The sequence below is a fragment of the Cydia splendana genome, chromosome Z, assembly GCF_910591565.1.
Source record: "Cydia splendana chromosome Z, ilCydSple1.2, whole genome shotgun sequence".
NCBI lineage: Eukaryota > Metazoa > Arthropoda > Insecta > Lepidoptera > Tortricidae > Cydia > Cydia splendana.
In genome coordinates, this window is record NC_085987.1 from 13,317,339 (window position 1) to 13,341,170 (window position 23,832).

Sequence of the window (23,832 nt, forward strand, 5' to 3'; positions counted from 1 at the left end):
ATCTATCATTTCAATCAATCAATTGTAAACTTAATACTGAACGAAAAACGAAACGAACTGAATTTATGTCTGTTTTATTCGTTATACTGCTGTAAAAGCTTGTGTAGTTAGTTAATTGTGAAATGGATTTGAATGTTGATATAGAATTAAGTGAAGACGAAGAAATCACAGTAGAAACAGTGTTAAAGACAGTACAGTGCGCATGGCAAAATGAACGTTTAGCGCCAGAAATCCTACCCCACCGCAACGATATGCTAGAATGCATGTTGGGACAAATACAGCACATGGAAAGAAACATCAACAAACTCCCTAAAACAGATCTTAGAGCGTCCATTCATAAAATGGAATTAAGTAGAATAAAATTTGTAATATGTAATTACTTAAAAACTAGGCTACATAAGATAGAGAAATTTTGTATTCCCATAGTTAATGAAGAAAGACAACGAATAGAATCAGGAACCAACTATCTTACACCGGCCGAGTTCAAATATGCCCAGGAGTATTTATTGAACATGGAGAATCATTTAAAAAAAGTTGTTCTGAATAAAGTACCTGGCAACATGCAAGCCCTGGAATTGAGCAAGCTGGCAGTATACCCTAACTTACACAGTCATGTGTTCCTGAAGGCGAACGACACCATCACTGGAGTAGTCCTAGAGGACCAGCCTGGAGACCAGGAAGAAGAAATAGACTTGGAAGGTAAGGATTGTGCAACTTCCAACTAAGTATACATTTAATCTTAAAAAGAGTATAAGTGACTGCATTATGTATAGCGATAGAATGTAGTACTTTGTCAAATAAAGAGCATACTCCAATCTTAACACATTCGACACCGCGTACCCGACTCTCGGGTACTCGTAAACTTTACTCAGATGCCGGACAACCCGCCCAGCGGGTTGTTTTGTACGCAGATATAGACGACCGGTTTCTGGGGTAGTGCACCGTTTTTTGCCCGGTTGCGAAAGTGTTAAAGGCCGGTAATGCATGGGCAACAGTAATTGCTTACCATCAGATGATTTGTCTGCTTGTTTGCCTCCTAGATATATCATAGAAAAAAAAGGTTATTTTGGTAATGTGGACAATTGCCTATAGAACTAGTGGCACTTAGAGCTCTGCAACATTCCTAAAAACTTGCCTACTTTAGAGTGGTCTGGAGAGTCAGGCCTCTGCTTCCTTTTCTTGGCCAGATTGCATGACATTCAGCTCATTCAGAATCTCAGTAAACTAAAAAACAGACCTGTACCATTACTTGTTTACTATATAATATGTTCATATTTTCCAGATGGATCACAACACATCCTGCAGTACAAACCAATAGCTGAACTAGTCAAAAACGGAAAGGTTCAGTTAGTGTGAGAGCAAGTGTGACACTGTACAGAACACAGTAATAAGTGGTTGTGTAAAATGCTGGCTTGAACACAAGTTTGCGAGATAACATAAGCCATATTGTCATCACAATACTATGCTACATTCAGTGTTTTTAAGAATAGCAATTATTCACATGGGTTTTGTATATATGTATGCCTATTAATCAAAAATTTTGTATACACATAAGTGATAAGTAATGGGCGGACGACGGATGCAATATACATCAAAATCATGTCAAACAATATACATAATTTGGTTTAAATAAGACATATATTGCATCCGTCGTCTGCCCATTAGTGATAAGAGTGTGTGAAATGTAATTGTATGCAATATAATGAATTTTGTCTCCTAAGCTATGTACAGTTACAGTCAAGGTTTTAATTATTGACACAGAAAAAGCACCAAGCTTATTGCCTGGACATTAATATAGTTTATTAGATATTTTAGGACCCTTATCTGTATCAATATTTTACACTTTGACTGTATGTACTGGTTGATTGTGAATGTTTTTGAGAGTTGCCAAAAATAACTCTATGCCTTTTTCCTCTTAATTAAATAAAAATTGTCTTGATCTACCAACCAAGTTGCATTTTCTTGATTTATGTTATATTTATAAGAAATAATGAGTGCATTTTTATTAATACTATACATACTGCATTTTAGAGTTTGATGTTATTTGAAAATGAAATACAAACTATTAATATACAGTGACAAATTAAATACGATGTTGGTGATTTTCTCTACAAAGCATTATCCTTAAATCAACTTATACCCTTTGTTGCTGTTATCAATTGATATCACCTATTTAGAAGGAAGGATCAAGGCTTGGAACCGGTATAAATACATTAGTGCGTTTATCTTATATGTTGTTTGTATTAGTTTAAAATCGGTTGTGCTTTATATGAGAAAAAACTGGAACTTTGTTTTGTGGATTTCAAGAAAAATAAATGTAGGTTCATAAATGCTGTAAAAGGATATTAAATAATAACATCTTAGTCTTTCGTAACATCAAAAAATGTATTCAAATTTAATCATTTTACATCAAATCACAATAATATTTGGATTTAATCACATTCAAATGTCCATTACTTATATTTAACCGATATAAGGCTTTTATAAAGCCGTTTCTCTCTTAAATGTATTCTTAAGCCTGTGTAGAAAATACACATAATAATAAGTTTACTGTAAAGCAGTTGTGCCATTAATCTCATCAGTATTAATAAACCTTTGCGACAAATTTCATTTTTGTGACAACATAATAATATGTAGGTATATCATGATATAGTGTAAATGTTTGTATTCAGCAAAATCATTCTCTTCATTTCTACAAGTAGCACCGACAATATTAAGTACGTTATAAGTACAATAAGTAGTTTTTCTGGAGGGAAGTTGTGGTCCGTAACGTAAGGGATGTAAGTTTTTTCGTCGTGTCATAATTTTAACCTTATAGCGATTATTAATTAATTAATTATTATAATTATAAACTCAAATAGATGTCATATACAAAAGAAAAAGTGACCTAGCCCTCCAGCGGCAATGGCAGGACTCAAACCAGCATCTGATTGGGAGGGCTTCTTCACTTTTTTCTAGTACCTACAATATGTATGACATCTGTTTCTATTTATAATTTATATACATTATCATGATTACATAAAATAACAAATCATAATCCCATTACCCTTATTTGTCCCTAGTTTTATATCATTGTCACATTTATAAAAAAAAATGATATAGCAAAGTTAAGGCTGACCAGACACCTCCATTGAAAAAGTTTCACACTCCTTAGAGAACTAACTGTACAAGTGGCGCCATCTTCACAATAATGATGAGGCACGCGGTATACATTATTTGTCTTTAGTTTTCCGTAAGGCGTGTCGCCGTTGTCTGTAGTATGGTTTAAGTGGTAATTTTTGGGGCGTCGTCGGCGTCTACGTAGCGTATGTGCTCCTTGTGCGCGGCGCTCGCAATCTCGCGCAGGCTCTGCTCGGAGCCGGGGCCCAGTTGCGCTACCATGCCCGAGAAGTGTCCGTCCGGGTTCTGCAGCAGCTCGTGGGGATGACCGATCTCCACGATTTGTCCCGCCTCCATTACCTAAACAATTAAAATGTTTCATTAAAAATGCTAAAGCGCGCGATCTCCCTACATATGTATATGCACAGTTACGTAATATGGTTTGTCATTTGAACCTTAATGCCATTACATAACCTATGAAGCTCGGATTTGCCATGAATATAACGGGACAGATCGTGGCGTGGCGTGTTGCTGTGTCGAAGGACAATAATTCCTTTTTGGTCATTGTATCAGCCGTCAGTTGTAAATCAAGGATCAAACATTTGTTGGAGTGTAGAAGGATTATACTCACAATGACTCGGTCGGAGTCCGCGACGGTATGCAGCCGGTGGGCGACGGTCAGCACCGTACAGTCAGCGAAGTACTTGCGGATGGACTTCTGTATCAACGCGTCAGTGCTGTAAAAAGAAAAACCGGGCAAGTGCGAGTCGGACTCGCGCACGAAGGGTTCCGTACCATAATGCAAAAAAGAAAAACTAAAAAAAAGCAAAAAAAAAACGGTCACCCATCCAAGTACTGACCACTCCCGACGTTGCTTAACTTTGGTCAAAAATCACGTTTGTTGTATGGGAGCCCCATTTAAATCTTTATTTTATTCTGTTTTTAGTATTTGTTGTTATAGCGGCAACAGAAATACATCATCTGTGAAAATTTCAACTGTCTAGCTATCACGGTTCGTGAGATACAGCCTGGTGACAGACGGACGGACGGACGGACAGCGAAGTCTTAGTAATAGGGTCCCGTTTTACCCTTTGGGTACGGAACCCTAACAATAGGGTATTATACTGTATCTAAAATAAATTATTTTACACCATGCATGAAAAAAAGCACCAGATAATTATTAGAAAAACCACAAAACAAAGAAGTAATAGAAGTGAAACGTACATCTATAGCGTGTGGCATGATTAAGCCTTATTGTACTCAGTTTCACCACAGACTATTGTCAGTCGTGTGTCAATTCAGTATGGCGCTTTTGAGATGTCAGATGTGAAAACGATTCCAGGAAAAATTAGAAATAATTACAAATATGCCGCGCTGCTCCATTTTGGAGTGTAAAAACGCTAGCCGAACAATAAATGTTAGATATGGAGGCATTTCATATCATCGGTAAGTAATATTTCAATATTTTTTACATTTTCGGTTTCTGCAAGGATTTTTGGATTGTTTAGTGCAAAAATCAAATTTATGTAAATGAGATAAGGTTGATATCTACTTAGCGTCAAAGTCATGTACGGGTGCGCTATTCTGCCACAGTGCGAGGACCATATCAAAAATGTTATCGATGTCGATGTTCGTATAAATACACAGTTCGATTTTTTTTATGTTCATACATGTTCTTAATAATTTATTTTTGTTTTGCCTCTAGATGATCATATCGAAAAAGTCGTCGCTTATGCACATTTTATATTATGTACAAAATATGTTCTTACTTATTTATTGCTATTCAATGGATTATTTGATTTAAAGTTTTTCTTATAGTATTGCATCCATGGATACATATTTGTCAATTTTGTATATTAAATACGAGTAGGTAAGGTGTCAGTTTTAAGCTGTCACATAATTTTACTGCCGGGTATTTGCTGGCCAGTCTAAAGCTCGCTCCACACTCTTGGACAAATCTTAAAGCGGTCTTCACATTCGACCTTTGACTAGACTTTTGACACTTGTTTGACCCATATCGTTTCAATATTTAGTATTTGACGTATCTCATTGTTCGAATACGGCTGTAGTCTCCTCTCGGAGTTGGACGGCCAGATGACAGTCTCTTTTGTACAAAAGAGTGCATAAGCCAATTCTTGTGATAAGTTTCCAAGCAGACCCCAGGCTCCGTGCCTGACGCGGGCCGGCTCACGGGCCGTGGCAAATAGCCGGAACAACGCTAGGAAGAAGGAAGATGATGGTTGCGCGACATGTAGCACGTAACTGAGGACGCGGACATCACGCGGGGTGTGCTAAGGAGTAACAGTTTTTATTATATACTCGCTTACAGTTATGCGTGGTTGGTGGCTTGATTACTTTCAATACGAGCATTTTTTTATTAAAAAGTAAGTAGGTACCTAATCGTCGCCAGAAAATATAGTAATACATATGTATAAAAAACCTGAGTAGTTTACGTGTACACTAATCTTTAATAAGCGTTTATCGATATCACACCGAATCATGCACATCCCTATCGCATGTGTCAACCTCATAGTCGAATATTTTATCCTATCGCATTCACTCTTGGAAAAGCCATGCAAGTGTAAAAGCAATAGAGCATAAATGTCAATTTACAAAAATAAAAATCGTAGTGCATTTTCGACATAATTTTCTTTGCTGTAAAGTTGAAATTATTGAGATGGGCGAGGGCTCATAATCCTTTTCGAAATAAGAAAAATATGGCCAATTTTTGTGACAGCGTTTTGGCGACATAGGTTTCCATACTAATCCAGGCACATGCCGTTTCCCGTCAGAGCGCGGCGCGCTCATTCTTTCTTCCGTGAGAAAAACACACATAGGAGTAATTTTTAAACACAAATTCTATAGATGGTCAAGCAAATCTTGTCAGTAGAAAAAGGCGCGCAATTCAAATTTTCTATGAGATGCTAACCCTTCGCGCCTACTTTTTTCAAATTTGTTGCCTTTTTCTACTGACAAGATCTGCTTGACCAGGTATATTTAATAAATCGGATAGAAATATAAAAAGTAGTTGACCGTGACGTCACGATGTAATGTTTCATATAAATTCCATATTAGCAAATAGTTTTGACAGTTCTAAAAAAGTAACTGATTTAACTAGTAATCCAGTGAAATTGTAGAATTTTGTAACGTGGCTCTTCTGCGTCAAATCCGGTAGTTCTGATTTTTTGCAGACTTATTTATGATGTTGGTCCAATGAATAATCCAAGTTTGTGACCTCGAGCGCCTACCGCAACTTTGTCAAAAATCGAAAAACCTGCGAAAAATAAAAATCATATATAACTTGCCCTATTTGCTAAGAGCAGGAAGAAATATAGCTTAGATTGGACCTGGGGATCCGACCCTTTCCCCTCCCTTTTTGGGGGGTAGGTACGGTACGATATCGTGGCTACCGCGCCAAATAAGCCTTGTTTGACCTTAGGAACAATCGTGCCAAGCGGCATCGCCTGAGTCAAAAGTGAATACTCACTGCACTCACTTAGCTTACGAGCTCAATTTCAAAAAAATCTAAATTTTGAAGCCTTTATCTCGGAAACTACTCAATCTACAGAGACAGTTCTAATCTCGTATTGTAGCAAATTTAGTCTTCTTTAAAAACGTCTAAGGAAGGTACTATCAAAAACTAGTCCTTTAGGGTTAGAATCGCCCAAAACTAAACAAAAACCGAAATTTTCGCAGGTTTTTCGATTTTTGACTAAGTTACGTTCGGCGCTCGAGGTCACCAACTTGGATTATTCATTGGACCAACATCATAAATAAGTCTGCAAAAAATCAGAACTACCGGATTTGACGCAAACGCTAAATGTATACTGTGTTTTACTGTATTATAGTAGGAAAATACCCTATTATAATTGGCTTCAGTGTTCACTAATATCTGAAAGGGGCTCTATTGTTAAGATGTTAAAGTTCAACTTTGAGTACGTTAGTCGTCGATCTTACTTGGGGTCAACGTTGGCGGTGGCTTCGTCGAGCACGAGTAGACGGTTGCGCGCGAGAGCGGCGCGCGCCAGGCACAGCAGCTGTCTCTGTCCAGCGCTGAAGTTGGAGCCACCCGACGCAACCTCCGCCGATAGTGACGTCACGCTCTGCTTCAGCTCCACCTAAGCGATATTCGACAATCAGGCGGCAAGTCTACTCATTCTCAATATTCTATTGTTATTGAACACCTCAATCAGTTGCATTTAGGGGTTTCCCTATCATCTGTTCCCGCTTTGGTAACTTGGGGACAGTTAGGAATGAAACTATTGCGTAAACGAAACTAAAACGTAGGTATACGTTTTGCTTTTGGGTTGGGATGTGAAATGGCAGTCGTTTTCAAGGCCGGTTTTTTTCAAAACCCCGAAATAGCCCAATATTTTTAATAAGTTAATGCTCTTTACGTAGGACTGAATCATGTCTTTAGGTAACAACTTCGTATTATTAGATAGAATGAAATAATAAACAAAAAAACGTAATAATACCGGTATTTATTGTATGAAGTAAAAACCGGTTCCGAGCCTTGGTCGTTTTATTAAAGGTTAGTGCCATTTCTTGGAATTTTGTAGCGGAGGATACCCAGGCCGGGCTCCCTTAGCAAGCCCTGGCAAGCAGCTGGGACAACTCTAGAGGAATTATATTGATGACAATATGTTTTAGAAAAAATTACCTGTTCCAAAGCTCTCCAAATGTCTGCGTCGGTATATTTGTCGAACGGATCCATGTTATAGCGCAGGCTAGCCGAGAACAACACTGGCTCTTGCGGAATTATTGCAATCTTTGCTCTCAGCTCCTGTTTATAACAACAAAGCGTTGTATGTTAATCCACAGTAGGTACATGTAAAAAAAAAAACAAAAATGGCTCACTATGACTGTAGAGTTGTTGTCAAAAAGCATATGATACACGTTATTTTAATAATTATAATAGAATAAGGCGCGAAACCGTAAACATACGTTTGACATAGACCATTGAAAATAGTAACCTTGAGAGCGATCGAGCCAGTTTCGACGTCGTCGATGTAAACGTTGCCGTCGATGGGCGCCAGGCGGAAGAGCGCCGATATCAGCGAGGACTTGCCCGCGCCCGTGCGTCCCACTACGCCCACCTACGAACACATTTTAGAACAAACATAACTATACTCGTACAGGGTGATCAATCCAAATGGGTCAGTATGGAGAAGTCCGAAACTATGAGAGATAGCGAAATCTGTTCTTAGGAGCCATGGCGTCGATTTTAGATTTAATAATAATGACATTCAAACTTTTATTTAAACTCTCATACATAACCGGGAATCGAACCTGGTCAATATTCTTTATGTAATCGCGTGTAGTATTTGTTTGTTTGTTTTTGTATTGATCCTGAAAGTATAAGGACCAACGGCTCGATTCGGGAAATGAATTAGAGATTAACTAGATACGATATAGTAAAGATATGTGAAGTTCCACGGCAAAAGGTACCTTATGGTGGCTGGCGCTTACGACGCATAGCGCCGCAATAATATTGGAGCGGCGTTAATAATAACCGCCATAAGGTACCTTTTGTCGTGGAACGTCACATATCTTTACTATATCGTATCTAGTTAATCTCTAATTCATTTCCCGAATCGAGCCGTTGGTCCTTATACTTTCAGGATCAATACAAAAACAAACAAACAAATACTACACGCGATTACATAAAGAATATTGACCAGGTTCGATTCCCGGTTATGTATGAGAGTTTAAAAAAAAGTTTGAATGTCATTATTATTAAATCTAAAATCGACGCCATGGTTCCTAAGAACAGATTTCGCTATCTCTCATAGTTTCGGACTTCTCCATACTGACCCATTTGGATTGATCAACCTGTATAATAATATAATAGTGGCTCTGTGAACTGTAGACCTCGCGATAAGATTCACAAGCTTAAAAATTGTAAAAACAACGGGGTGCGCTCCGGGAGTGCCGGCAGAAGTGAAAACTCAATGACATTGTAACAGTTTTACGATCAGGTCACGTGTCCGTCTTACGAATCTTACGTCTTACGGTCACGTGACCTGTCGCGAGTTTAACATTTTTTCCCCATCACAAAAAGTGCACAGCGCCGCTAAAGCAATTTTCACTTCAAAAAATTCTTCGTCGAGTCATTGACGCTTCAGTCAACGAGCATTCGCAAAAATAATAATTTTGCGAATAAAGTGAGGATTATTACATAATACCAAAGAAAATAGGTTCAATTTAATTAACCCCTGGAGTCCCAAGGGTCTAAATTTGCCAGCCAAAAAACGACCTCGAGTTTTTTTTAATTGAATTTATATTGTCATGGGCCAAGGGGTTTAGATACGTACCTTCCAGCCGCTCTCAATAGTGATGTTGAGGTTTTTAAGCACGGGCTCTGCTTCCTTGTCGTAGCGCAGGTACAGGTCCTTGAAGACGAGCCTTGCACGCTGCGGCCAGCCCGGCGGAGGCGAAGGCCCGGCTGTTTCCTATAATAACAATGATTTACATTTATTGCAATTCGCTTGCACATGTGTTCACAATAATTAATCATTACGCCCGCCGGTTGTCAATGAGACGCTACTGGCATAAACATGAAATTATAAGCTGTCTTTTCTCGATATGATAAATAAGTGGATTTGTTTTCCTTTTTTCCTGCTCTCAAGCCTCAGTCGCCTGGTTCTTATGAGGATCAAATGTCTATTTAAAGGAACCAAATGCACTGTTAGACAAACAGCCATAAACCACCCAAAACGACGGTGTATTCCCATTTGTCCCCATCGGGCACAGATGGGAATAGGCGCTTCATATGAATCATTCCTATTTGTCCCGCCTCATGTATGGCGGCGATCACGTGGGGCGGGGACAAATGGGAATACACCAAAACGCCTCACACTTATTTATGAGCTAACATAGCTTGACGAATGCATTTACCTCCTGCGGTAGAGTCGTGTACTGGGTGACGCGCTCCACGCTCGTCATCTGCGATATCACCTCGGTGATCTGCTTGACGCCGTACTGCACCATGTTCACCAAGATGAGGCCTTGGCTGATTGCGAGCCCGACGTCGCCAGCTTTCGTCTTTACCGAGTCTTAAATATGATAGAACAGTTAGTGAATTTTTATTTTAGTGGGTTTAAAGTGAGGTTAGGTCTCCACATAATATGGCTTTACTTTAGACAATCTTCTATATGTACTCGAGTCATCTAAAGAGCCCAAACTTCAAGAGGCTGTCTTGTTTTCACCTCTGTGACCATCGGTCACCATCAGCAGACCAGCTTGATCCTACCACAAACCAAAATTTCAGTTCAGGTATCATATCAGGACCTCGGATATTTTAAATCATACTTACTACTGAGGAACAGGAACGTGTAAGCGACCACTACCACGTAGCTCGCAGAGATTAGGGACAGCCAAATCGAAAACGCTGTGTTTGTGACTAACGTCAAGTACCTGAAATGGATAGAAATAATCAGAGTATGTTTTATTACCTATATTCTTCTTATTATCAACTAATTATAATGAAGTATACAGAGAAATTATACGAAGTATACTATTAAATAATGACGTCAATAGGTTACGCGTGCGATAAAAGCGAAGCGCATGCGTACATACCTGAAGTACGCATACCAGATTTCAAGATGGTAATTTAGGACCAGTTGCACCAACCACATTTAGCGGACTGATCAACATCACTCAGCAATTAACTATGAACTTTGCATACAATAATATTTAGCGAACCCTTTGACGGTTACAGACGGTTTGGTGCAACTGACCCTTAAGCCCGATTTAGACGATGCGAGAACTCGCATGTGACTTTCATACCATTGCGGGTTTTGATTGGTCGGTTGAATTGGACGTAACCAACAGTCCGCAATGTAACTAAAATCGCATACGAGTTCGCGCGCCGTCTAAATCAGCCCTTATATTAGTGTAGAGAGACTGACCAGGCGGCGGTGTGCACGTCCTGCTTGTCGTCGAAGTGGCGCTGCAGCATGACCTGCGCGCCGCACGCGCGCACCGTCGTCAGCCCCGCCATGCTGGCCGACACGTGCGAGAACACCGGGCTGCGCGTCACTCCTTCCACTCTGAAATATACCACTGGTCACCACTGCATAATGCTTTAAATTTATCGGTTGTCAGGCTAGCTATGCCTATTATTAACTTCAAAATCTTCAAATGTCTTGAATGCGATCCATCAAGACTAAAGCTTAAGGAAGATAAGTTTCTTAAAAAATAGTAATATACATAGTTACTTTTTATTGTCAGTAGTTACCACCAACAATGTTGTTATTATTCAATACTAATAAAAAATTATAAATACGTACATAAATATAGACGTAGTAAATAATTACATGTTGATTGGTGTTTCAGTTTACTGCTCTAAAACTGATAAATATAAACTTGGAACTTCCCGGTAGCAGTCTAGAGTTAAAATAGTTAAGAAATTAATTTTTAAATAATTGTTATTAATCACATCATAATCATTAGCTTGACCAAAGCTTATACAGGGTGCCCAGTAATTAATGGACATCCTTCTAACCATCGACAGAGCACCTTAGGCTGGTCCAGAAAATGCACTTATAGGTCTAGTAAAAGTTTCGTGGTTTTCGAGATAATCGAACTTTTCTGTCTTTTTTACTAGTTAGCACCATACTTCACTTTAATCACCATCTAGGCCATATCTTTGTTTGTAAAAATGTAAATAGCATGTGTGATACCATTTTAGAATCAGTATTAGATAAACTATTTTTAAGAAAGTTGGCCACTCTGTTCTCCATACATTTTTTTTTTCACCAATAGCGATCAGACTTCTTGAAAATGTTAGAGTACAATGTAATTTCTTGGATTAAGGTTTTCTAAAAATACACCTTGGCTATGGAAAAACTGTATTGCCTATCGGTTAGCAGGCCTATTTGAGAATATTTTTCAAAACACAGAAGGTAAAAATCTTTTCATTTATGGCCTAAACGATCATTACAGTGAAACAAGGAACCACAATTAGAAAAGTGCGATTATCTCGAAAACCACGAAACTTTTACTAGACCTATAAGTGCATTTTCTGGACCAGCCTAAGGTGCCCTGTCGATGGTTAGAAGGTTGTCCATTAATTACTGGGCACTCTGTATACCTTTTAATAGCTTGCGCGGTACTTAGGTAGATGACGGTCCAGATCCACATGAGCACGCCGCACACGAGCGTCGTCAACAACATGAGCGGGTTCACGATCGCCACCATCACCAGGATTCCAGTCATCACCATCATTACCTGTCAAGAGACATGAACCACTGTTACAAAACTTATTACTACCCTAAGGGCCACTTGCACAAATCCAGGGTTAGCCACTAATTCGGAGTTAACCGTTAACACAGCGTTAAATTGTACTGGTAACTCCGGGTGTTAACTGGTTAACCCTGAGTCAGTGGCTAACCCTGGATAGCGCAAGTGGCCCTACACGGTTTTGGATATCAGAAGACAAACAAAATGTATAATTTGTGTAGGTGCCATCTAGGGACCAGCGTATAATTATTTGATTTGCCAAATCATGATTACTCAAAAGAAAGCACATTTTACCTAATAGGTAAAAGTTTATATTAGTAATATCCAATTATCCAAGTAATATCAGATTTTACTTTCCTGATAAGTACTAAAAAGACAGTGCAAAATTCTTACAAAAACATGATAATTTGGCAGTAAATTGGCCAATCAAAATATATTCAGAGATTAGGATATAAATCTGAAATCGATAGTGACGATTCATTTAAATCTTATCGGTCGATCTTCACGAACGATTCACATGCGCTGCGCTCAACCTCAGCCTTTCGAGATCATACTACATCTTATCTACATAAGATATCTCTTCTGGCCTTACACATCGAATTTAAATGTTGCAAACTCACTCATGATGAAATGACAATCTCGACACGTCCGATATCAGAGTTGACATTTCAGATATCAAAGGATCCTTGTCAGCTGTGAATACCTAGTCTTTTTTAATTCCTGGCTTTTATCTGTCCTTTGTCATTTATACAGTCTTGTTTACAAATAAAGAATACCTACAGTAATACTGCTGTCAACCGGGGTGAATAGTAATGGCTGGGGAGAATAGGGACAAAAATTAAAAAGTGATATAATATAACTGTCAATTTCTTAAAAACTACTGGCACAAATTATTTTCAATCGAATATTATAATATTTGTGTGGGTATTTTTTAAGAAAATGTCAGGTAAATCGCTCTGCATTTTCTATCGCATGTATAACGGGGAGTGCTCCGAGGAATTGTTCGGATTAATCCCTGCCGCTTCTTTTCGCCATCGCCCTACGCGACAACATTACCATCTTCATCACTTGGATGGTTGGCAGTCCTCAACTGTGCGTTTCTCCAGAAACTTCCTGCCTCGCACAGCCAAACTGTGGAATGAACTGTCGCCTGCGGCATTTCCGGACCGATACGACCTTCAAACCTTCAAGAAAAGAGCGTACTCCCATCTTAAAGGCCGGCAACGCGCATGCAACTCTTCTGGTGTTGCGGGTGTCCATGGGCGGCGGTAATCGCTTACCACCTATTTCATTAAAAAAAAAACACACTTTTTATGTTTTGTCCCTATTCAACCCAGCCAACCCTGTTCACCCCGATCGACGGTATCAATTGTTTTTATTCAAGACATTAAATACACGCCCGCGTTTAAGTTTTAGATAAGACTAATTATGGGAGGAGGAGGGAGGTGGTAGCTGGGAATTATGAGTTGGAGAGGATTTTTTGTCGTTGTTCCCAATGGTAAAAGTGAGAAAAAAAAATCTCAGTTGTTACCATTAACTATAATAACTTGGTGGTAACTAGTGGGAATATACCCGTAACAGCCATTAGGGTTCCGTTTGGTACCCTTCGGGCACGGAACGCTAAATTGGGTTATACATACATATATGTACATACAAGCACATACGTACAAGATTATCTTCTACGGTCGCTTGTACAAACATCAAATAGCCGCAAAGTAAATTTGCTAACAATGTTAAAGGCATTCAGATTAAATAAAACACATATCACTTTATTGCGACTAATTTTACTGTTGCATATACAGATGTAGTGCATTATTTTTTTCCATCGTTTTTTCACGGAAACGTACGAACGTGTCTTGCTATGTCGGTCAGTCTCGGTACAAAAAGTAATGAAGCTGACTGAAGTAGCATGAGAAATACGAACGTTTTCGAGAAAATGCGATGGAAAACAATTATGCACTACATCTGTATTTAAAATGTGAATGTGGGTAATTTACGGCCACCCATTTTCGGAATTACCGACGATCTGAAGTATTCGGATTATCTGACTACACCTTATTGTTTTATTACTTTTATAATATATTACTATATCTGTTTAGTGTTGCAATCGTCAGTCCGGTGTTACCTGGATGCTGTCCAGGTACATCCTCGGCAAGATCTCGTCGACAACGCCCATGTCCTTGGAGAACCGGTTGAGGATGCGCCCAGAGGGGTTGGTGTCGAAGAAGCGCATGGTGGCCGCCAGGATGTTGCTGAAAATCTGGTTGTGCAGCCTGATCGAGCTCCTCATACACACCCACAGGAACAATATCGATCTACAACAAAACGTATAAATGTAATCTAAGCTTCTCCAGATACTCCTTTGAATATCACAAATGAGCGCACCTAAATACGATCTCTTGATTAATATGCTTTAGATATCACCATTATACCGTCTACCTAAATTATAAAAACAAGTCACAACAAAGTGGCAACCGAGGGCCATTTAATATGGCCCAAAATCACGACTGTTTATTTTTATTGGTGCCATAATATTCAAACTCATGTATATTTTGTTATCTAAGCTGAGGTTGGATCTTAGCTTAACGTTGTAAAACATTTTAGATGGAGGTTACGGACCTCTAGAACAAATTCTAAGTATAGCGAAACGGTGCAAATTTTGTTTCCTCAACTATTTGAGTAGAAAGAATTGTGAACTTACTATTTAACTCTAAATTAAATATGAATTGTATTGTAACTACATACATTGCGAATAAGAAAAATTACCTATGACATAAAATTAGCGATGTTACGATTCGACTTCACAAATCGGTTCAACCGATTTAGGTCTGAAGTCGACTAAATCGACGTGAGTGTTCCGTAAATCGACTTAAGATACGTTCACCTGCTCTAAACGCACCCTTTCCGATTTGTTGCTGGGTCACTTTCGTTTCACATATTGAGGAATAAAATGTACGCGAATCGACTTCAAACCACGAAGAAAAATGTTGCGTCAAGTCGAAACTATGTATGTATCTACAGGTAAAGTAAAATTAAACTTATTGTTTAAGTGGTAAGGTTCAATTTCGCATGGGCTTAAAGAGATCGATTTGGCGGTATACTTGGATCGGTTTGGCAGTTCTGCGCCGCGTCGATTTGCTAACTGAACGAATTCGCGGCAATGACTCACGGAATCGCAGGAGACGGCATGCTCTTTCCTGCTTGCTCGTATAGTGCTTTCCCGTTTCAGCTTTAGCAATTAATGAAATTGAAATAAACGCGCATCGGAAAGTAAAAAAATATTACAAAAGTTTTTGCTGTCGTGTTAGTCTAAGGATTCTAAGGGTCGAACGAACCGTCAAATTGACAATTCGATTTCCTCAAGTCAAAACAAAGTGACTACGGAGCGGTTTGAACTACTGATACTTAAAAACTTGAAGTTAAATCGACTAGGCCAAATCGGTTTGCAAACCGATTTGGGTATAAATCGGAGTCGACTTATTCGGTTTGAAAATTTTTCGATTTGACTTATCACTACATAAAATACAAGTGCAAAATCCGTTTACGACACGGTGACTATTTTAGGAACAATCATCGCTCCTTTCAAAGATAACGCCAGACCATGGACGTAGTATTTGTTATGTTACCTATTGTAGCTGGAGCCGAGTAGGTAGTTTCGTTATCAATTGTAGTATGCAAATATTGATAGGAACTGACGGCTTACTTAATCAAAATGGTTTGCAAATTGCGAACCGAGGAATTAACTGAGGCAGTAAATTAATATTTGCGGTGTTTAGTCAAAACAGTCACGTGTAGACATTTCTCATGTAGTGACCTAGGTACTTATTGATAATACCTACACTCGTCTTCTACTTGATTTTCCACTACATAACCAACCATCAGGATTCGCTTATGAAGCCACTCTATTTTTGTTATTACACAAATCAAAAATAATAATTTGTTCCCTACCCATAGCCGTAAGCTTTTTGTTTCGATATTTACCTGCCGGTAGTAAGTATTATGCAGCCGAGAATACCAATAGCCCATATGTAGATATAAAAGGATGATTCTTCAATGGTCATTGCCGGTTGTTGGGGGTCAGAAGCATTGCTAAAGTTGGCGGGGGATGAAGTGTTGTTAAGGTCCAAGGTTGATAAATTGGAGGCAATGCTCTGGTTACTTTCCATTTCCACAATATTAGCCTCGACGTTGTTCATCCTGGAAAGGTAACATTAGATTTTTAATAATATTGTGCAACAGATTCGTAAAATATAAACGTATGTAAAAGATAAACTGTCTGACTAAACGATGAGTCAGCACCTATGACGTCTTTTGTATGTAGCTTATGCCTCCTCTACACTATCGGCGATGATCGTTGATAGTATCATCGGCAAGATCATCGTGCAAATCATCCACACGATCACCTGTGCTACCACCCGGCGATTCCCTTTGATGCGTGCCCAAAAAACCGACACCTCACGGGTCGCAGTCGTCCACGCCAGTCATCGTCTATCATCGCCGATAGTGTAGAGGAGCCATTAAACTTGTCCTTACGCAATGTGGATGTATGTTCTCAAATCTCACTTACCAGTGTGTGAGCCATAGGTCGCTAAGGGACGTGACCACCTGCGCAAGCACGATCCCAAGGACGGTCAAGAGCAGCAGGGCCCAGCCGCCGCCGGCTCGGAAGTACTGCGTGTACACGGAGCCCGACACGCGGCCTGACAACCGATAGTGAGGAAAATTCATTTAACAACTCCTTTAAAGTATCGTACAAATGCAGGTGATATTTTTGCTATCAGTTTTACTTCTCTGTAAATAATCGTTAGACTATACATTTTCAGTTCATTTATTTGCCTAATCAGCTTTCATATACCTAACGATACCCCTTAATTCGCACTTTTCACAACGAAGAGGGAGCCATTTTGATAACCTTTACACGAGAGACGTGCGCCTGTGTCATTGTCTCCCGGCAGTTCTAGGGCCCCAGTGGCCAGTACCATGCGAAACAACATACTAAAAGTTGATACTTATCGGTTTCCGGATCTGAATTATCTCTTAGGACTTAGAGCATTTCTCGTATGACAGCGGACTAAGAAGACCTACCAATTTGACCTCCGAAAGACAATGTATAAAATTCATTCCTCCCTTGACAATACTCTATAGTCTATACTATACGTAAAAAGCGGTGCGACATAATAAGAACCAATACTTGACTGTTATGAATCTGACCGTGTATTATCTTGCTAAGGTTATCAGTTAAAAAGTCAATTCATAACGGGAAAAATAATATTGGTTCTTACGTTGCCTGGTGCTTAATTTCGTGAATGGCGTGAAATAATTTACTTTAAATAAAGTCAACATCCTTATTGCCAGCAGCAGCGGTAACAAACGAGTGAATGGTTGGCCAGACTGTAGTGAGTCTGAAAATAATATTTTGGAAGCGGTTTAATTAGTACGTGCAAAAGACATATGTAACTCCGTATAAGATGAATAAAGTCTAAGAAAAAAACGTGCCTCGGAAATCAAGAAAAAGTCATTCTCGGATAGATGGCGCACACACCTTTGGCCTATGGTCGGCTAGATGGCGTTGACGACACCGTTTCATATTTAACAATTTTAACACATAGGTATCAGTGAATGAACATGGGTCAAAATGATATAAAAATAATAAAATCATTTATCCATATATATGTATAATTTTTTTCGATAGTTTTATACGTTTTTTATTTTGAGTTTTAGTCGTATGTCGATAGATGGCAGTAAATTTACTGTGACTACAAAATTTACTATGACAGGACCCCTCTATACTATCTATTCTCTTTGGTACGTGTAAGCATGTACAAATAAATGTCATCTGTTTCATAAAATAGTATGCATAAACAATATTAATAAGTATTGACATATAGAATTATTGACACATGTTCATTGTTTGTCTTACAATTCCGAAAGGGATAAAATATAGATAAAATGTTTAACACAAATTAGCAGTCAAATAGTCCCCTCTGAGAAATCTAGTTACTATGCCAAATCTGTGCATGTTCTCATTTGACACGCAACGTACCTTTTTCCATCAACTCGGCGGTTTCTGGCTGTTCTTCGTTTTCTTCCTGATTCGCATCTACCGTTGAACTAACTGCACTCACTTGAGACTGAAAAATTGTTTTATTACTCAATAATACATAAATATCAAAACGAGCATTATATAACCGACAATTGATACTGTTTGATTGTACAGTCACCTGCAATAATATGTTACTCTTCGAAGGCCGCAAAAATATGTGACACGCTCTTATGGCTCTACAAATAAGATTGTGTCAGATATTTTTGCTGCCTTCGTTGTGTAACATACTATTGCAGGTGACTGTACACTTATTTAACCGAGAATTGATAAGTTCAATGCAATAAGATTCACTAATGGACAATCAACTGTGTCAATAGTGGTACGACTAGGGAATGCAATCTCGATCTCGCAATTTCAAGATCTCGCGAGATCTTGCACGAATTTTCGAGATTCAATCTCGTTGACAGGAATGGCATTGACAGGATTTTAGCAATCTCGGTCGAGATCTTGATTAATATTTTCGAGATCTCGAACGAGATTGAAAGATTGATCCGTGTGAATTACTTTGTTTTGAGTAATCTTTTTGACCTTAGGTTCATGTTGTTCGGGCAGTGCTATTGTATGCGGCCGGCTTTAGCGCACTGTGGCGCGCTCTGTGCGGAAAAATTGGACGAACTTAACATACCCAGTCACAATTATTTATGATTATTACTCGCTTACCCTACATTTTTTTGTAAGTTGCTGAGTGCTTGTCAAAAATATCAACTGAGCATGTTACTGCCTCTGCTTACAATTTTGTAAAAATAAAAATAATTAATACCACTTTTTCATAATTACCTACATGCAAATTAGAGCTATAGTTGGTCAAGCAGATCTTGTCAGTAGAAAAAGGCGGGCAAATTTGAAAAATGTAGGCGCGAAGGGATATCGTCTCATAGAAAATTTGAATTTCGCATATTATACATACATATTTTTTTTATAAAAGTAGTTCTTTTATTAAATGTTGATTAATTTGTTGATCTTCAAAATAAAACATGACGTACTCTAAATAAGTACTATATACGGAATTCTTAGAGATTATTGTTCAAAATAACACATTTTAAATTACTTTGTCAAATCTTGATCTCGTCGAAATTAATCTCGATCTCGAAAGTGTGACGGTCGAGATCTCGAAACACCCTATCACGATTCAGATTTTTCGTGCGAGATCTCGAATCGCCAATCTTGGTGCGAGATTGCATTCCCTAGGTACGACATACCATAGTGCGTGTCCGTTGGTGCAGTCCGGGAGTTCCCGGGACTGAGACTTCTTCCTCCACCACCTCGTCCTCCTCGATCAGTTCGTCAAATAATGGCGACTTGGAAACTTCCTCGAATTTGCCCTCGATCTCCACTTCGCCCTAATCAACAATAATTGAAATGCCAAGTTATACTGATATCTTGAGATGCCACGAATATTAGGCAACTATTCGGTATTCGGAATATTTGGCCACTTTGTTGAATATTCGGTATTCGGCCGAATGTTGCCTACTATTCGGCCGAATACCGAATATCTGTTGCAGCTACCTAAAAAGAAAAATTACACAATAAAAATAACCAAATACTAGGTATATTTAAAATGTATTGGAAAGTTGTTAAATACGAACACCTTTTTTTTGAGCATTTGATGATTATTTTTACCGTGGGTCTGATTTAATTGACTCTTAGCTACATTCATCAATTCTTTAAAAAAATATACATATATCTTATTGTTAGCTTAGCTAACGTTGCACGTTGTGCTTTGTTGGCTAACAGTTTTCATAATAATTGTGATTCAAAATGTTCGCATGTCATGCCGAATATTCGGCGCTTCGGCCGAGAGAGGGGCATCTCTACGTGATATCTACCTTCACATAGCGAATTTACTTGGGAAGATTGGCGATGAGGTTTATTTGTGCAGTAGAGAAATTACTTAAGTTGCAAGTATTTTCGATGTAGGGAGGTTGACAATTGTTAACGTCGACAGTTTTTGTTATTTACTTGTGTCTGGTGAAGAGCAAGAGCTAAAATAAGATCAATTAAAAACAAAGTGGTAGTTTAGGATACCAAATTGATTAGAGACTGACGCGCCTGTTCGTTCAGAGCATAAAAGAAAATTAGACGTTTCTTTAGGGAATTAGGTACTTTTCTCTACAGCAAACTGTACAAATACCTAACATGGTTTCAAACTTAAGAATAAGAATAATATTTTGTTATGCCTTGTTAACATTTGTTAACAAGGTAACAGCAAGCAAGCAGCAAGGCTAATATCAATAGGTATCCTGTGGCCCCACACTAGGCTAAGCCTGTGACGTGGCAGCCGACTTCGCAATTCGTAGGCTAAAGGTTAAGAAAAAACTAATCTAATAGGTGATGTAATAGGTAGTTAAGTACTGAAAGCACTCGTCGCTCTAACATCGCAGCTCGCAATTACTTGGATTAATAAGTATAATCTCGTCATAACATAAGCATTTGTAGGTATGTATTATATAAATAATTGCGTTCTTGTATAACTGCAGTCACCTTGCAGCCTAAGACCATGCAGTCGCATGAGAGCCTACATACATAATACATAATATATATATATATATATATATATATTATAACCCACACAATCAGTCGATATCCACACAGATACAGTACAACTCCTGTAAACTATATATAATAAGGGTGTTGCCAAGTATGATAGTGATTACTAGTAGGTACGTTTACAGTAGGGAGGTCCCTAACAAAAATACCCTTATACATGATACATGAGTCAAGGTCTTGATGGCGATAAAAGGAATATGTACCTACATTTAAAATTTACATTTAAGATAACCGAGCGAGACTAAGCGAATAAAAAAAAATCATCGAATGCATTTATGTTTCTTCTTAAGAATAAAAGACTGTTTCCTTTAAGTAAAATGAGCTAACTTTAACTTTAGGTTATTACTTCAAATACTTGTATTTATTTTGTTCAAAAAGCCTTAGGTACGCTAGGTAGGTTAGGTTAGGTAGGTAGGTCCGCCACTGGGGGCTGGGGGTCTTCCATTAACGTATGTTGTAAAGTTTGGCTGTCTAATCGAAGCGATAATTGTATAGTAAATAGACAAATATTTTGTCTAATAAATCAGATAACATACAGACACCAAGACAGCTGTGTACTTATCATGGCGTAATATGATAAGAGATGAAGTGATAGTTAAAAAAACTCAAAGTCATTAAGTATTTGCACAAGTAGGCGTTAACGTGACCAGGAAGTAATACGCGAGATTATATTTAATGTTATTATTGATATCAGAAGGGAGGCGGCATTCGCACTATTTCCCCTCTGCCGAGGTACAAGATTAGCGCGTCAATCTAATCTAGCGCGGGTAATAAAACTAGTTGCACTTGGATTTTTCACTAGACCGAGTCCAGACGCGCGCGTGAACACTGCTGCACAAAAATGCCTGTTTGCTCGGTTTTTTGTTATAAAAAGAGGCCGGAGACATCAAATTTACAAAAATAAAGTGTTACGTTTCACATGTAATATTTTTTTTTACATATCATACGTTTAATTACATTCAAACACAATTATTATATTTTAGTCTCATGTAATTGTTGGATTTATCGATTTTGCTCGCTCAGTACAAATTGCGGATCGGTCGAGCGACAAATCCGACTTCTCATCTCTCAGAATACAATAACATACTTCAACGAAAATGTGTTAGTGTGCGTGTTGTGACACTTGTCACTCGTCCGTACACAAAAAGAGATCGAGGTTTGCAAGATTTGTCTTTGACGTGTGTCATTTTCTATGTATTTGTGTCGTCATTACAGATTGGATGTTGTATGTAAGTGTGTGAGAAGTGCGACTGTGTGCACCTTTCCCCCCGCGAAAAATGGTAGAAAGATTTGTACGGTGAGATATCGCTTGGGCCCCTCCCTTCCGATGTGTCGGAAGCCGGTGTATGTGTCGGAAGCCGGTGTTGCTCGAAGGTTTCAGAGCATTACAGTACGAGTATTACTAAATACTAAGGCAATGCAAAACTACAAAAGCAATTGAAATAAAAAAAGAAATATAGAGAAGAGGTTTAGAATTCTGATTCTACTTTGAATAACTTCGACATTATTTCCTTAACTGTAACTTATAAATTATCGTAAGAGGCGAGGGCTCATAGTCTTGGCGACAACGGTGTCCATAGTAATCCAGGCTTATGGCGCTTCCTCTCTAGTAGTTATTATCTATTCCGTGATTAGAAGGGAGTAAGCTGACTTACGTTGCGCAGGATGAGGACTTTGTCAGCAGTCTTGAGGTGGTGTAGCTGGTGTGTGACGAGTATGCGCGTGGTGTGGCGCAGCAGGCCGTTCACGCACTCCGACACGAGGTGCTTACCCACGTGCGTGTCCACCGCCGACAACGGGTCGTCCAACAAGTAGATGTCCGCCTGGGTCAAACACAAATTTAGTTTTTTAGGATTCCGCACCTCAAAAGGAAAGAACGGAACCCTTATAAGGGTTCCGCCCTTATAGGATCACTTTGTTGTCCGTTTGTCTGTAGGTGCGTCCGTCCGTCTGTCTGTCAAGATCCTTTATTTCTGTGGAGGTATCGAGTTAAAATTAAAATCATTAACTCAGGTTTACAGTTCCTTGAAGCTATGAAAAAATCAAACTTCTAAGATAACGTAAAAAAAAAGATAAGGCCGAGTATGCCGCAAAAAAACGTAGGTATATTTCGACACTTATTAAGGGAATCCACATTTATAGAGTACTTTCCGTTGACCTAGAACTATGAAATTTGGCAAGTAATACCGTCTTATATAGGTACTACAAGTATAGGGAAAACTCTGAAAATTATACATTTGTAGGTAATTAAATCGTAAATTCCTACAAATTTGTACGGAACCCTCGGTGGGCGAGTCCGAGTCGCACTTGCCCGTTTTTTTGTTTTATGTAATTTCATACACCATCGCATAACTTCAAGCGCTTCGAAATAGGTCAAAATTCAGTGGAATATTGAAATATAAAGCTCTCTAAAAAAGATAAATAAAAAATGGTACATAATTTTATTATAGTAATTAACAATTATGTTCTAGTACCGATAATTTAAGTGTTTCGCCCAAGTTCGTGACAAGTTAATTTACTCGTAGTAGTAAAAGTGGCAATTACTATAAATAGGAATAAATTGTTTCCTATAGGTCTTTGAAAATTTTATTTATTTATTAATGCCCTTAAGGCACTTTTTAGGGTTTCGTAGTGACCTAGAAACCCTTATAGTCAGTGTCTCCGAAGCTTTGCTCCGCGTGATCGTTAGTGCTAGAAAGCTGCAATTTGGCATGGATACATTACACAAATCATGCATAGTGACAGAACAGTAAAATAAAAACTATATATTTTTTTGTGTATCTCCCATACAAAAGGATTCAATAGGGAATATTACGAAAAACTCTGCGTAGAGGGCG

At 38.6% G+C, this 23,832-nt stretch overlaps 2 protein-coding genes across 2 annotated transcripts in view; one reads left to right on the top strand and one right to left on the bottom strand.

Moving 5' to 3' along the window:
* Positions 1 to 1,540, top strand: LOC134805125 (DNA replication complex GINS protein SLD5). Its single transcript, XM_063778424.1, has 2 exons — positions 1 to 699; positions 1,283 to 1,540. Exons 1-2 carry the CDS (start codon positions 123 to 125, stop codon positions 1,354 to 1,356), a joined length of 651 nt encoding a protein of 216 aa, XP_063634494.1. The 5' UTR covers positions 1 to 122; the 3' UTR covers positions 1,357 to 1,540.
* An 826-nt stretch (positions 1,541 to 2,366) lies between these two features.
* Positions 2,367 to 23,832, bottom strand: part of LOC134804452 (ATP-binding cassette subfamily C member 4-like) — a 60,366-nt gene continuing 38,900 nt past the window's right edge. The window contains exons 10-25 of the mRNA XM_063777493.1: positions 22,651 to 22,818; positions 19,648 to 19,788; positions 18,389 to 18,476; positions 16,913 to 17,045; positions 16,327 to 16,542; positions 14,471 to 14,660; positions 12,197 to 12,333; positions 11,013 to 11,153; positions 10,418 to 10,518; positions 10,000 to 10,157; positions 9,417 to 9,554; positions 8,076 to 8,198; positions 7,763 to 7,885; positions 7,057 to 7,217; positions 3,731 to 3,836; positions 2,367 to 3,459 (exon numbers count right to left, since the gene is read on the bottom strand). Of these exons, the coding sequence (XP_063633563.1) occupies positions 3,265 to 3,459; positions 3,731 to 3,836; positions 7,057 to 7,217; positions 7,763 to 7,885; positions 8,076 to 8,198; positions 9,417 to 9,554; positions 10,000 to 10,157; positions 10,418 to 10,518; positions 11,013 to 11,153; positions 12,197 to 12,333; positions 14,471 to 14,660; positions 16,327 to 16,542; positions 16,913 to 17,045; positions 18,389 to 18,476; positions 19,648 to 19,788; positions 22,651 to 22,818 (2,319 nt within the window). The 3' untranslated portion in view covers positions 2,367 to 3,264. The remainder of the gene's footprint in view (positions 3,460 to 3,730; positions 3,837 to 7,056; positions 7,218 to 7,762; positions 7,886 to 8,075; positions 8,199 to 9,416; positions 9,555 to 9,999; positions 10,158 to 10,417; positions 10,519 to 11,012; positions 11,154 to 12,196; positions 12,334 to 14,470; positions 14,661 to 16,326; positions 16,543 to 16,912; positions 17,046 to 18,388; positions 18,477 to 19,647; positions 19,789 to 22,650; positions 22,819 to 23,832) is intronic.

Excerpts from the sequence above, each read along its gene's own strand:
- LOC134805125 (XM_063778424.1), top strand. The coding sequence starts at position 123 with ATGGATTTGAATGTTGATATAGAATTAAGTGAAGACGAAGAAATCACA. Across the intron at positions 700-1,282 it reads AGAAGAAATAGACTTGGAAG|ATGGATCACAACACATCCTG; the intron begins GTAAGGATTGTG and ends CATATTTTCCAG.